At 37.9% G+C, this 16519-nt stretch overlaps 1 protein-coding gene across 5 annotated transcripts in view; it reads left to right on the forward strand.

Annotated features, from left to right (window-relative positions):
• Positions 1-16519, forward strand: part of phkg2 (phosphorylase kinase, gamma 2 (testis)) — a 58244-nt gene that overhangs the window by 22631 nt on the left and 19094 nt on the right. For all 5 annotated transcript variants that reach the window (XM_035404454.1, XM_035404455.1, XM_035404453.1 and 2 more), the window contains 4 exons: positions 1256-1431; positions 8129-8183; positions 8331-8396; positions 13184-13347. In XM_035404454.1, coding sequence (XP_035260345.1) covers positions 1256-1431; positions 8129-8183; positions 8331-8396; positions 13184-13347 — 461 coding nt within the window. The remainder of the gene's footprint in view (positions 1-1255; positions 1432-8128; positions 8184-8330; positions 8397-13183; positions 13348-16519) is intronic.

Raw genomic sequence — 16519 nt, forward strand, 5'->3', positions numbered from 1 at the left:
ATACAATTGTTTGTACAGGTGCTCATGGTACCTTCAGTTGTTTGGAGGAACCAAACTTGTGGAGGTCCACAGTTTTTTTTCTGAGGTCTTCCCTGAGTTGCTTGGATTTTCCCATGGTATCAAGGGCGAAAAGGCAGAAATTACTCTAAAAGTAGGCCCTTAAATGCAGCCACAGTTGCCAATTAACTCCCAATTAACTCCTAATTATGACAATTGGTCATTCAGTGGCTTCTAAAAAGTCATTATAATAATTTCCAAAATCTTACAGACTGTTTAAAGAGACTGTAAACTTGGTGTATGTAAACTTTTAACCCACTGGAATTCTGATATAGTGAATTAAAGCTGAAATAAATCAGTCTCTAATCGATTGTTTAAAAATTACCTTTGATGTGAACAAAGTAAATGCCTTAATTGACTTGCCAAAAGAAATGTACGGTTAAATGAAATGTGTCATAAGAAGGTAATACAGACACTAATAATAATTCATTTATATAGAGCTTTTCAGAACATGGCCTTCCAGGTCCTTTACAAAACAATAGAAAAGAAATTGGTTCGCACTTGAATTTGTTTTCTTCAATGCAGAATCATGCACAAACGTTTCGGCATGTTTACATCTTCTGCACACTGAAGAAGGCAACATGCCGAAATGTTTGTGCATGATTCTGCATTGAAGAAAACAAATAAATAAATAAATAAATAATGACATTTTCTGAAGCTTTGTAGCCATTTTTTGTGTGAGAACCAATTTCTTTTCAATTGACGATATTTCACTGGTTTCAACTCACCAAACAAATTAAAACGGGTGAGTGCGGTGATTTCTCTTCCTATAAAATCGCCAAAATAAATTTACTAAAAAAATTTGACCAACGAAACATAGATAGCATGTGTTAGAAGGTTAGGAACTATATACTTAGGAGATTTACTGTTGCATATGTAGCGGCCTGAGTGTAATCTGGAAAAACTCCAGTGTGCTATGCTATGGCAGTGTATCTAAAAGAAGAAAGGGGTTATACACAACCATGAGAGTGATTCTGAACACACAGAATGGCAACATGGCACAGAATAGCAAACCCGAGCGTTTGCGTGCAGTGCTAAGGTAATAGCAGTCAGCTTTGCTCACATAACAGCTCTATGATCCTGATTTACTCTTTTCAGACATCTTTAACAAAAGCTATTCCTTGTCTTGCCATTTCAGTTTAATTAATAACAAGAGCACTTGTTACATCTTGATTGTATTAATTCTCTACCTTTCTAGAGGTGTGAGCAGTGTGGTACGCAGATGTATACACAAGCAAACAGGGCAGGAATTGGCAGTGAAGATAATTGAGATCACAGCAGAGAAGATGACTGCTCAACAACTGGAGGAAGTGAAGAGCTCCACACTAAAGGAGATCCACATCCTCAAAGTTGTGAGTGGACATCCCTCCATCAGTAAGTCAAACCTACTTTTCATGTGAGTTGCTTTGTCTGGTTGGGGAAAGTATTTGGTTCTTTCAGTTCTGTGGAGAGTCAAAATACACTTGCCTGCTTTTTCATTGATAGAGGTTGACTTAGCAAAACTGTGGCAGGCAAATGGAAAACAAATCTGAAGAACAGCACACATTTAACAAAATATACTTTGTGATTATTTAGATCTTTTTCAGCTGATTTGTTTTTATAAAGTAACTAAACACAGGAACCCTTAAAAAATTTGAAAAAAAAGAGATAATGTTTATATGCCAACTTTTATGATTGGTCTAGTTAGGCTTTGGGTGAGAAGATATTAAACAATGCAGTAGAAACAATTGTAAAGTTGAAGGAGAAAGTGAAAAAAGGATAATTACAGTGCCCTTTAATTCCTGGTGACCTCGCATTTTGATCAATTAAAATATGACCACCAGATATAAAATGTTTGTTAAAAAGATTGACAGTATTGTCCTTGTTATTTATTGCCTGAGTGTCCAACATAATTTTCTGAGAAAGAGAAGAGGAGGCATTTCTAGTTGCTAATGATTCTATGGTCTTCCAGAATTTGGCAGAATTAATTGGACTATTGGTAAGAGTAGTAATATAAAAAAAGTCTGACATGGTGAACTGAGACTCATCAGTTAAATATTAACAGCAAGAAACAAAACCTGGGTCAATTAGGCTGCATATTTAGTATTTTAATGACTTTTAAATACTTATTTAGAAATTATTTGAAATTCAGTATTTACAGATACTGAGTATTAAAATTACAAAATGTATTTGAAAAACATTTAAGGAACATTTGTATGTATTTGCAACTACTTTCAAATGTCTTTAAAAAACATTTAAAATACAAATTTTCACATACAAAGTATTTGATTTAGTGGAATTATTTGAAAATACTTTCACAACATAAGGCCAGTGGTGCAACATGTGCAATAGTACCAAGCTGTTGAAAGAATTGAAAAGCACTGGATATGCGTATGTTGGAAAAAAAAGCTGAGCATTTTCTGTAATTAAAGGACAGTATTTTGATGAGAACACGTCAAGTGACTGCTGACGGCCCCAGTCCAATTGTACCGATTTCCATTGTTAATTGCTAGTGAATATGCATGGCTGAATTCTATTTTTATCAGTGTCTAACCTCATAAAATGTAAAAGATGGAACTGTACATGTGGCTGTTGAACACTCTGACCGCAGAAAAAAATAGGAAATACAGTAAAAGGCCACTAACTTTAAAAAGATTGCATGGGTACAAATAAACTGGCAAGTAGCTTATCAAGAAGTCTGAGTATGCCATACCCCCATGCAACAACATTTACGGGCATTTGGGCTACTGTCTGTTAGAGGCGGCACATGGGTTGTTTAAAATCGCCAGCTTAGGCTACCCTTGCCAGGAATCCAAATTCAACGCCTAGCTCCTAGTAGTTCCTCTGTAGTGTCCTCAGTATTATAACTCACTGACATCACATCGAGGGCCGTTCACAAAGATTTTACAAAGACCTCTGGGATACCCCCTTCAGTATGAAGACTACATTGTTGTTGTCTGTAATTTCTGTTGTCTATTACAGAAATATTAAAAAATATTTGTATTTGTAATTGTATTTGTATTTTAATTTATTTTTAAAAGGCTCTAAATACTATTTGAAAAAAGTATTTGGTTTCCCAGGAAAGTATTTATTTAAAGGAATGTATTTTTTAAATACTATTTGGGAAAGTATTTGATGTTCCATGAAAATAATTTAAATTAAAGCCGCAAGCGGCATTGGGAGGGGTCCAAGCATTGGCACCATCGCGCCCCCTATGGAGCGATTTTAAAATGGCTTTGTCCTCATGATCATATACCTTCACCCAACATATCTACTGCATATCATGATGATTGTATAAAAAATTGATGACTTATGGCCAATTTTGTGCTAAGAGACGCTGTTGGATGACAGTTGCGTCGCCATGGATGTGTCCTGGCCGCTTCCCGTAAAGGCATTTACTATGTCGTAACACTTAGATGGCATGTCGTAACACTTAGATGGCCCAGCGTGTATGTACAGCTGCAGCTCTTCCATGCCGCAACTAAAAAAAGTGTCACACTAGTGTTGTCATGGTACCAAAATTTTCACTTTGATCCCGATACCAGGTTTAGTATCACGATACTCGATACTGAAGCAATACTGATTCAATAATCGGTACCTAACGATACTGAAATTACCTTAATAGATCAGAAAAGTAATGTCCACAAGGGCTGACCTCATTTTCGAATTTAAGGTTTATGAAAAACCGGGTTTATTAACAACCTTTAAGTTGAAGCCTGTTCAACATATTAATTAGCATAGGCCTATAGTGTTACAACACTAAACAATAGAAAAATATATTAAATATATTTCAAAAATTTAACAATTGTAAACTAAATAATCTTTAAACAGGTCTTTCACTTTTAAATCTAAAAACAGCATATTTTAATAACAATACAGCATCTATCTATAATAAAATATTTACAAATTAGAACACCTATTGCTACTGAAGTCAACTGAGTGGAAGCTTGCGCTGTATCAGCAAAGTGAATGCACAAGCGCAGGTCACCTCACTTGGCAACCTTAGTTGCTACTGCCATCTAGCGAAGATTCTGACAAATTACACTTTTCATCCTCTCAATCAGTATCAGGGAGGCAAATTTCCCTGGCTTTTACATTTGACTCAAAACTACCGAACGTTGGAATATTCTAATACCGAACCGTTTCTTTTTCTTTTTAAATTTTTGAAATATATTTAATATATTTTTCTATTGTTTAGTGTTGTAACACCATAGGCCTATGCTTATTAATATGTTGAACAGGCTTCAACTTAAAGGTTGTTAATAAACCAGGTTTTTAATAAACCGTGAATTCGAAAATGAGGTCAACCCTTTTGGACATTATGTTTCTGATCTATTAAGGTAATTTCAGTATCGTTAGGTACCGAGTATTGAATCAGTATTGCTTCAGTATCGAGTATCGTGATACTAAACCTGGTATCGGTATCAAAGTCAAAATTTTGGTACCATGACAACACTAGTGTGACACTTTTTTTAGTTAGGGTTAGGGTTAGGGTGGGCCATCTAAGTGTTACGACTTGCCATCTAAGTGTTACGACATAGTAAAGGCCTTTACGGGAAGCGGCCAGGACACATCCATGGCGACGCAACTGTCATCCGACACCATCACTTAGCACAAAATTGGCCAGAAGTCATCGATTTTTATACAGTCATCATGATATTCAGTAGATATGTTGGGTGAAGGTATATGATCATGAGGACAAAGCCATTTTAAAATCGCTCCATAGGGGGCGCGATGGTGCCAATGCTTGGACCCCTCCCAACGCCACTTGCGGCTTTAATATTTATTTAAGTAGTATTATTTACTACACCATAAATTACGTCTTTTGTTTATATTCAATATTAGTAATTGCAGCGAGAAACTGCAGCTGTAGACACAAGATAGTCTGTTATGTTATGGTAGCAACGGAACGAAGCAGACTATATATGTATTGCCATCATTGTTTCATTATACCAGCGTGTTTTCGCTCGTTTGCACATAAACTCAAAACCTATCAATAAAATGGTTTAGCTATTTCTCAGCATAATGACTCATAATGCTTAATGCATAATGATTCAAAGACTAAACGAACTCACCCGATACTGTCTTCAAATGGATCCATGCTCAAGAAAAGTAATTATTCATCCTCTCAAAAAGCTTTTACTAACAAACTTTTGGTAGCCTAGCATGCACTCTGGCTGGCACTGTCTTCCATTGCTTCCCCAACATTCAGACCCTCCCCTCACTGATAAAAACTAGACCCTACGGTGTCGGATTACTTGCGTCGCCATGGATGTCGCTTGCCGTAAAGAAGTTTACTAGATGTCGTTACACTTAGATTTGGAGCTCCAGCTCTTCCGCACCCCAACCAATAAAAAAGTCCAAATGGCGGGCAAACAATATGGCGGACATAGGTGGTGCTAATGGCAAAGTTGTAGAGCACGTTCAGATGCATAGGTCAATGAAGTTTTGTGTTGATCTAAGTTATGGTGTGTGCCTGAGTAGTGGGGGGCCATAGGAACCCACCTGCCAAATTTGGTTGCTCTAGGACTTATGGTTGCTGAGCCTCAGACACTTTTAGTGGAGAAAAATAATAATAATAATCCTAACAGATACAATAGGGTTCCACCAGCTTCGCAGCTTGGACCCCTAATAAATCAAGTATTTCATGTGTAAATGTGTGTAAACTGCCTATCTGCTGTATTGTTAGTGGTACATATGACAAATAAACTTTGATTTGATTTAATCCCTCTGCTAAATCCAGTTAATAGACAAGATATGTTAGCTATCTGGGCGGCACGGTGGTGCAGTGGGTAGCCCTGTCTCCTCACAGCAAGAAGGTCCTGGGCCAAGTCCGGCATGGGCCTCTCTGTGTGGAGTTTGCATGCTCTTCCCATGTTCACGTGGGTTTCCTCTGGGTACTCCGGTTTCCTCCCACAGTCCAAAGAAATGCAGGTAGAATTGGAGACTCTAAATTGCCAGTGATTTTTGTTTTGGTACGTTTTTAGATGGCCGAGATAGTCTAAAACTCCATCTCCCATAATGATTCCCTGCTCACGTCACATCGGCAGGGATGTTTGTAAGTAATCTGTCGTCCTGGTCCTCGCTATATAAAAACCCGATTGAACCATGTTTCAAAAAACGTCACTCACAATTTCCCAAATAAACTCTTTCTGTCATTGGTAGCCTATTGAAGACAACCTGCAACCGATGTCTAGCACAATGAGAAAAAACCTCACAGGTGTGATTGTTTTGGTACATCCCAAGAGAGGATTGAAAACGTCATCCATGTTGTTGTATTTGGTACACAAATCTGACCATTTGCTTGTAATACAAAATGTTTTAAAAAGTAATGAAAAGCTGCATATCGATCTTTTGCTGTTTGCCTTGTCATTTTGTGGTCACAGAATGATTCAGTACTTAATTTGCTTATATGAAGTTGTTGCCCTTGCCGTCTATGATGAAATGCACTATCATAGCATGTAGCAGTGTACTGTAAATGCCGTTCAACAGGACTTCTGCTTCACCTCCCTACACCAACCGAGGAATAGTCAGAGGAGGAACAAACTGCACCAAAGAATGTAAATGGTTAGCTGAAAGAGGAAAATAAAAAACCTAAAAAATACAACAAAAATAGCCCAAATTATGACAAACCGCCCAAAGCCATTTTGCCTCACGCACTAACATAAAAAATAGCCCAATTGGGTGGGAATCCACTCAATCTGGAAACACTACTTGACAGGCTACATATGTACATAACCAGCGATGTTGACGTAAGCGCAACAGGTCCTGGTATTTGAGTTAAATTCTTTGCATTTCACTCATTGCGAATGCCATTAAAAATACATTTTCAAGATTCGATAAGTCGATTTGAAACAAATTCGGAATCTGTTCCAATTCAAAACCGGCTCTCAATACCTGACCCTAGTTTACAAGTACTTTGGTGACGTTTACTATTGTTGGGCAAAGAAAATTCCCTCCAGGTGTTCCACTTTTAATAACCAGGCACGACAAGGTGTATCATACAAGAAATAGAGTTATTTCTGCAGAAAGAGTCCGGCACCTACACACAACAGTGTGGATAAGGCCGAACTTTTATAAGCAAAAAGTGTTTTAACGATGAAGCATAAAATAAGATTTGACAGAGGAACTGATTGGCTGTGTCCATTCATATAACAAAGTAAACGATTGGCTATGTGTAGTCTAACATGAAATACTATGTAAGCATCCAGTGGCCGCTTAGTCTAAACAGGCTTTTAAATCAGAAATAATTGTTTAGTCTTTGATCCACCAGTTGCTTTCAGAGTCATGGGCAGCATGGCGTCATAGCCGGTTCCTCCTTATCAGGATGGCAGAGGGAGAATGAGGTGAAAGGCCAAGTTTCCCAGTTCAGGATGGCTGAGGGAGAATGAGGTGAAAGACCAAGCTTCCCAATTTGGGTTTCTAGAAAGGCATAAAAAGACAGAGAAAAGAAACATACACACATGCATAGACACACTTATAGGCTATGGGCTTATAGAATATATTTCAAACTAGTTGTTGTCCTTGGGAGGTTCATGGCCTGGAGACAGAGTGGCCCTGCTGCAAGACTTAGGAATTTAGAGTGACACTTAGTGTGGTACCGTAGTTATAGTTATGCTAGAGGAAACTCTCCTCCCTTCACTATCTTTGGTGATTTGGGGAAAATTAGTGAGATTACAGTACTTATCCTGTATGAATGGCCTAACGAATCACTGATGATGCAAAAAATGACTGCACAACTCCTGATAAAATTAAATCTGTTTGAATAGAACTTTTGGCACTCTTTAGTCTTTAGGCACGCTTTAGTCTATCTTGCTAATGTAACACAAAGTAGGTAGCTTTCATGCTTTGTTAGCTAGCCAATGGAATGCAGCTTGCTCACTATTTTCAAAGCCATGGTGCTGTATTCCAAATAACAATTTTGATAAGTTTATCTCAGTAGCCATAGCATATTTCAAATATAGACCTACATGACCAGAACCATCTGATGAGCAATATAGAACAGGAATATTGTGTACTACAATATTTATATTGCTGCCTTCGGTCAGTCACTGTCTGCTGTTAATTAATATCTTTTTTCTCTTTATTCAAGTAACCCTCATTGATTCATATGAGTCAGCAACATTCATATTTCTGGTGTTTGATCTGTAAGTACAGTTATACATCTAACTCCACTGTCATGCATTTGATGCTTAATATATTAGCGAATGTTAGTAAAATACTTTTCATTACTTATGAATTATATGGTACTGTGATGTAGTGATGTTACTTTCTCATACTTTCTGCCTTTTCAGCATGAGAAGAGGAGAACTATTTGACTACTTAACAGAGAAGGTCACTCTTAGTGAAAAGGAAGCAAGGTCAGTGTCTTCTGTATCTTTCTTTGCCAACCACTGCCCCGTAAATCATTTCATCCAGATTAAATGTTAAATTTCATGCAAATCAGATTGTGTATGAAAATATTTTGGTACCAATTATGCATATGTTTTGAAATATTGCTGTATCCTGAAGATGCAGTTTTTCTATTTATGGAATTGCTAATTTATAGTGATCCTAAGGTTTGGATCAAATCCCTGACACTTCTGTGAAGACTTGCTGGGGAAAGTTTTCACAGATGAGCTATCTATAGCCTCTTCTTTAATTTCTCTGATCAGTTGGGCACCAGCAGTTACCTATACCAGTTGCGGTCTTTGAGTGCCGAAACTGCAGTGTGGTGGCTGACTTGCATTTCCAAGGATATACAGTGCCCTCCAAAATTATGGGAATGGTTGAAAGTTATTTTTGCGATATTCTAAAGGTATTTGGATTTGAGATGAAAATAGCAATATTTTATGCTGAATAATAATTTTATATGGTTTATTGAGAAAAAAATTCAACTAACTACTGAAAATGTCTCAGTAGCATCTCTATAACTTTACCCTCATTAAGAATGCCTATCAATAGTAACAAGAGGAACAAAGTTCCTTCCTTGGGATTGCATTCTAAAACATGTTCAGCACACCAACTGTCACAACAATGTCCCTAACTAGTCAGCTTTCTGTGCTCAAAGGTTTCAGTTTACCACATTGCTCTCCTGTAATTTGCATATCTTTGCATGATAGGTTCAACATATTTGTAACAAACTCAGATTTCAGGGAAGTATGGAGAAGCTCTCCATCTAGAGGGGAAGAATATGAAAAGGGCTCTCTGGTGACAAGTTCCACACAAAAATAAATCTATATAGTGAGATGGTTAACTCCTCCTTCCAAGAGGAGCTAACCATTAAAAAAGCCTGTTTTTGAGTGGAGGTAGTCTTTAGGCTAAGAGAAAGGGCGGGGTTAACTTTGTTGCTATGGATGACCTCATGTTTCATGAATGAGCTTACTTACTATGCCCATAGTCATTGGTTGATGGGGAGATGAGTCTGTGTTTCTGAATTCATCATAGAAATACTGTAGCGGGTACAAATCTTGTCACCGTATTAAAAACAAAAATTCAGGCTGTGTTGCTAATTTATCCTCTTCATGCACATGCCAGATCTGGCCAATCCGTGCCCATTTAGTGGGTACCCTATTTAAAGCTTTATAACTCCACATGTGAGCATCACAGAGACTTGAAAAATGGCCTAAATTAAGTAAGACATTATTGTACCATTATAATAGATCCCATAAATACAACAGGTTAAACTATACATGTCCTGGATCAAAAACTCCTTGACCCCAAGTGTGTAAAATCTAAGGGTGGATGTGTAGAACTACTAAAGATCTATGAAGCAAAAAGTAAGCAGTGTACCCAGTGTCTCTGAATCTTCCAAAATGTCTAAATTATGCATTGCTGTAAATCACAATATATTCATGTATTTCATTACAAATCAACTATTGTCACTCAAGGGACTGTTGCATCATTTTCATGTGGGAATTACAAGCTTTTTGTCATTACAGTGGTCTAAAATATCTAGGTGTCCAGAAACATTATCCAAAATCTCTCCAAAAATGAATATAATCCTTTTTGTCCATTATAAGGCATATACATGTGCCCCTTATAAAGGTTTAAGATAAAACATTGATATCACATTAAATAATAATGTAAAAACAGTAAAATACCACTAACCTATTTAGAGACACTCCATTAAAAAAATAACATGTATAGCCAAAATATTTTGAGCAGTAATACTTGCATAACGATGATGAAATGTTTTATGTGATAGACAGAGAATCAATGCTGTCGTTCCCCTCTTCTGACTCCATAAAACTATGTCAGCTAGGTCTATCAACAAACACATGGCTTAGCTATGCTCAGAATTCCTCAATAATAATAATATTTTCCAAGAAATGACGAAAATCATTGATAATATTTCGCCGGGTGCAGTGACTTTTTCTGCTACCACAGTATGAATGCGTACGGCGGTGATGATGAGAGAGAATTTTCCGTTACACTGGGCTATAAAATGCTATTCCAAAAGTAAAATTACACATGTTATACATCGTTAGAAAGCTTATACTATCACCTACTGAATAAATTAATTGTCACTCAAGCCTAAAAAGGGCTAAAAAGGGCGACAGCACCGTAAACAACGTGTGGTATTACACAGTTATTTTGGAAGGTACCCAGGCATCAAATGCGCCTATATATTTCACAAACGGATTATCCAAGGCTACATATATCCACTCAGTCTCAAAAGGGACATCTCTATGTGTAAAACCAATCTCTATGTGTAAAACCAACCTCTATGTGTAAAACCATGTTTAGTCATGGTTTAGTCAAGTAGAATGACATGGTATAATTTTAGAAAACTTTGTCTTGTTTATTTTGTTATTCAGTGAGCAGCGTTTTCACTGCTGTATTGGCAAATCTTAGCGCTATTATTGGGTTTATCTTATTGCTATGACGTAATACAAATTTTTAGTGGTGAAAGAATATTTTTATGAATGCCCAGATAGACACTATTGTCCAATGTGTCATGGGTGGGGGGTGTAGTTGCAGATGAGACTGCAGGGATGCTTGTTAAATGAACGACCAGCACGACAATGTTGGCACTGCGAAACTTCATATTCGGGATACTTGTCGTGTATCATCTACTAATAAAACTAGAACACAGAGTTTGTGTTTTCAACTCAAAGTTTGGTTGCAGGGGCAATGATGTCTGAGTTTAGCAATCTAGGCATGCTGATGTGCAGACCACTAGAGGGCTTGCATGAAGGGCTTAACATGAAACCAAAAATAATATACTGACTAGTAAAATGTATGTTTGGCTAATTCTCAGCCTTCTACATGTCTGCCAGCTCATAAAATAATTAGCAGACATTCTTTCAGTCTGTTAATTATTTGGCTAGAACTGTGGTCTCCAACCCTGGTCCTGGAGAGCTACAGGGTCTGCTGGTTTTTGTTTTCACCTTAAAATCAGCACCCAATTGAGACCCAAGACACCAGGTGAGTTGAGTTAACTGTGCAATCAACTGCTCGAATTGATTCATGAAGTGCAGAGTCACTATGAAAACCAGCAGACCCTGTAGCTCTCCAGGACCAGGGTTGGAGACCACTGGGCTAGAACAACCGTGGCTGACAGAAACAAGTGTCATGTGGCATTGTCCTGCAAATGAAAACCCAACTGAATGAACAAATTTTAATTATTACCCAAGTAGTTAATGAAAGGAAGGGCATTATTAAAGAAATTTGATGTCGGGATCATTTCAAAAGCCAAGAAAGAAGCATGGTAACATACTGTATGCCTCCATGGCTTTTCCACTTCTGTCTACTCTATTATAATCGTAATATCCTTGCGATTGAGGTGTTCCATTTTTAAATGTTCAGTTCAATTAAATGTTTCTGAAACCCGATTACAAGGATTGGCAGCAGCAGCCATTTCTCGCTCTGTTTGTCATTTGGTCTTAGTGACTTAGGAGTGGTCTTGACTACCCTTAAGTTTTCACAGATTTAAGAGCAGGTTTGAGCACAAAAATGCTTTGCGAATTACTCTTGGAGTGTTAAAGTTAGGACTGACTTTAACCCATTAGCCTGGTCTTGTAAACTAAAGGTCAAGGGTTCGATTCCCAGGTAAGGCACTGCTGTAGTACCCTTGAGCAAGGTACTTAACTTGCATTGCTTCAGTATATATATCCAGCTGTATAAATGGATGAAATGTAAGTGCTATGTAAAAAGTGTAAGTCTCTCAGGATAAGAGCATCCGCTAAATGCCTGTAATGTAATGTAATGTAAGAATAAGAGTTAGGAGCTCCTTTAGCCTTAAGATGTTTTGTGAGTATGGCCCTTTTGTGAGTCATAGGTGCAGTTTCCTTTATGGATTCATGCAAGCACAGAAAAGCATGTGCTTGCTCCCAAAGCATGATGTCAGAGCTCACACCGAAATTAGTTGGAGGAACAGGCTCCATGCACACAGCTCAATGGGTGGATTTTCAGGCACCCAATCTACCAGGGGTTGTTAGTGTCATGAAGAGACGCTGGTTGTGTTTTAAACAGAAAGCAGCATTTGAAGGCAGCAAACCGCCAAACAACATCAGGGTCAGCAACTATAAGAAACTCACTCGATACACCAAACAGCGTAATCTAACATGGTGTGCTGCTGGAACAGGATTAATTCAACATTATCTCAGTTATCTCACTCCAAATTAACTGAAAGCAATTTTATTGTATAGTATGTTAATTATGGCAATATACAATGGTGCAAAAGTGTGTGTGGAGTTGAATGGCTATACACGTATGCATAGGAGCCTGTGTTGACGAGTCTTCCAGAATTATTCCACGTTTCCGCTTATATACCCAAAAGATAAAAGCTAATTGATCAAGTATCCTGCTTATCTCTATAAGCATATCACACCAGGTTAACATTTGTATCTGGGTGGGTGCTACCCCGTAGGTATCAAGATCTTTAGTCAGCTCCCCACCACCAACATGACTACATTGTATTATGGAGAACCTATTATTCACATAATGCTAATTCAGTAGGATGTTTTGCACCTGAGCACTGTCTCTTCATCACACCTGCTGTCAGCACAGTAAACAGTCTTTTTTCCTTTCAGGGTCTGAACTGCCGTACAGCAGCAATTGTGCATCTGGAGTCCACTGGCATGGGGTCCACATTTACAGTATAACCAGACCTCTTTCATAATTTCTACAAGGATCTGACAGTGTCTCTGTGACTGTTTTTCAGGAATATAATGCGTGCCCTCCTCGAGGCCGTCCAGTATCTCCACTCCGTCAACATTGTCCACCGAGACCTGAAGCCTGAAAACATTCTTTTAGATGACCAGGGACACATAAAGCTGTCTGACTTTGGCTTTTCAGTCCAACTGCAGCCTAAAGAGAAATTAAGAGGTGGGTGAGATGTTTTTAAGCATATATGTGTATTTCTGTCTGAAAGCCTAAAGCAGGGGTGTCCAACCCTGGTCCTGGGGAGCCGCAGGGTCTGCTGGTTTTTGTTTTCACCTTAAATACAACAACCACTTAGACAAAAGAAACCAGGTGAGGTGAGTTAACTGTGTAATCAACTGCTTTAATCGATCAATTAAGTGCCGAGTAAAAACAAAAGCCAGCAGACCATGCGGCTCTCCAGGACCTGGGTTGGCCACCTCTGGCCTAAAGGGAAGATGTAATTCCTGCTTATTGTCACCCAGTGTCGATATTTCTGCATCCTCTATTAAAAGTGCTGTTGTTCGGTCATAGGTCCGTGGCTGAAGATCATCTCAGCAGTGCTGATATGCAGTATTACAGCATGACCTTGAGTGTAATATTGTTTTTATACAACAGTTATACAGGGGTTTTCCTGGCTTAAAATAGGGCTTAAGTAATGACTGCGTGACAGTGACTGTGGCCGGTCCGGCTTTACTGCCACGTCAACTCCATGCGTTGTCTCCCTATGTTTAGCTACACTTAGAAGGTAAACATCTGTAAAGTCTTCAGGGGACTGCTGGAATGTATTGAGGCATAGGCTATAAAAAAGAAACACAGGGCAAAAACTTAAAATTGGACCAGTTAAAATAATTATTGAATGGTTACACATTGTAAGTGCTAGAACTGTGGGGAAATACAGCCTATGCTGAAGGATTAACGCATTGTAAAGGGTCATTCTGTATGAATAGTGGTATTTGGAATTGCAATATGTCAATATGCATTTCATTTTTGTCACTCAAAACCTAGGGGATGATATTCTCCTTTTTAACTTAATGAATTTTAACTAAATAAATACAAAAAGCCTTAATGTATTTAAATTATTTTTATACATTCACTCAAAGCATACTTGCACCATCTTTTTTGTCACTGGTGTTACCTGTACCTTGCAACAAAACAAACGCGAGTCCGCAATAGCTGCGACCGCATACGCACATGCATCCACGTGACATCTTCTTTGGCTCATGACCAACCTTTCCACAAAATCTTGTGCAAATCTGTGAATCCATTTGGCCACGCCCCCTCTTGGTCAAGCGGCCTTGAAAGTTACTCAGCTCTACCTTCGGTCATGACCATCGTCCATGCCAAATTTCAGCCTCCTGGGGTGAAAACTGTGGCCGCTACGGGGTGGGACACTTTTTGTGGACCGACCGACCGACAGACAGAGCTATAGAGCCGCGGTCGCAGCTAATAAAAGGTTTTTCGTAATTTTATTTCTCTGTTAGAGAGAGATGTGGAATGCAGTAAATTACTAATTTTAAGGTGATTGATGCCTAATAGGTCAATAAGTTTCCTTTATAAAACTTTATATGTATATATTTTTTATTTCCTTATGAATCGTTCATTTTTGGTTGCGTTTATTTTGGGGGTTCGTGGTGTGCATCTCTAGCACACATTTTTGACATTTTATTTTAATGAAGGTTTTTAAAAGCGTGAGGATCTGTTAGGGGAAATTTTAAAAGACCTTTTTTAAGACGTGTGAAAATGAGTTTTGTGTACAAGTGCTTAAAACAACTGAGAACCTTTACATTTTTTATTATTTGCTACATCTTCAGACTCCAAATACATCAACAAGTAATAAAATATAAATGGTTTGTTAGTTTAAGTAGAGACATCGTCAGTGTGTTGGAGTAGGGGAGAGTCCCATAAATGTAAGTTTTCTGATTTTGCTCAATTATTCAGAAAATTTTGAACCTAGCACTGTGCAATTTTGCTCCAAACAGCTTTGACATGTTAGTAGTTATTAGCCATTGCAATGACATTCATAACTTATTTGAGTCAGATACAATTAAAATCAAGGTATGCAGTCCGATGTTACATTCATACCACTTAGTCCGTATGATTGCATTAGAGGTGTGGAATAATTGTAATCAAGGAAACACATTTCCATTGGTAACGTGCAACCTGCAACATCCTAAGATTATGAAGCATAGGGCTTTATTCATGAAAAATTACTGTACGTAAAAAACAGACGCACAAGCTTACTGTGAAGTGAGTTGTAACATCCAAATAGATGTAGAAAGTTGCTTTTGTTTGTTTCTTAAAGTCGGACTGAAATTTTAAATACTGTATCATTATTTATATTCTATACCATTGCAAAATAGTTTTTAATAAAGCCACCTCTTCGTTTATTTGTTTATTTTTTTATTATTTATTTTATTTTTTTGGCAGCGCATAGAACTCTCATGGTTGTTTTTACATTCATTCTGAATCTGATGTGTTTTTACGTTCATTCGGCTTAAGGCGCTGCGGAAAACCCTGTAAAGCTAAATGAGTTGTCATATTGCACAAAGTCAACAAATCTCAGTAGCTAGTTAGATAAATAATATTTGGCTTTCCTGAATTGTTGCTTTATATTTTGTGTGATAATTATTTTGATGCTAAGATTGCTTTTCAGCTATGCCAGCTAACGTTAGCGATTGTAGCTGTTAGCTATCCTCCTTGTAAACCAGGCGAAGGTAATTCATACACTCAGTAATTATACATCTAAATATGATAATATAAGAAACTTACTTTGTGGTTATCCTCCGTACTGCTCCGTACTGTGCTTGATCGAATTGTGGGGACTGCTGCAAGGTTCAGTCGCAGTTCTTTGCAAAATCCACTCTGTTTTTGCGCTCAATTCAAAAAGTTGTCTTGTTTAAAATGCAGACTGCAGACTCTTGTGTTGTTTGACACTAATGAACCTGATAAAAATTCTACCCACTTGTTTTTTACATTTGTGTCCTTCGGGATTTCGTGTAGTGAGTCACTATTGTGCATCCTTCAACACAACAGTGCCGCTTGCAAGGTGCCATGTTTGCCAGACTTGACGGTGGCAAACGCAGCCTAGCCCTCAATGTCAATCATAAGCAAATGCACGCTGTGATAGGCTGCATGCAAATGAGACCGCTTCCTGACGTCAGAAAGCGGACGTTTTAAAAATGGGGGGAATAAGCACAGTAGGTGGCGCAGTGATTTTTAAAACACCAATTTTTATAATTCAAAACAAAAAATTATAAATTGAAAATGATTTGATAATACAGCTGACACTGCCTATTTTACCACCAAGGGTAGTACAAAATATAAGCGAAGAAATTTCAGTCCGACTTTAACACCC

This window comes from Anguilla anguilla, chromosome 2, assembly GCF_013347855.1.
Source record: "Anguilla anguilla isolate fAngAng1 chromosome 2, fAngAng1.pri, whole genome shotgun sequence".
In the NCBI taxonomy this organism is placed as follows: Eukaryota; Metazoa; Chordata; class Actinopteri; order Anguilliformes; family Anguillidae; genus Anguilla; species Anguilla anguilla.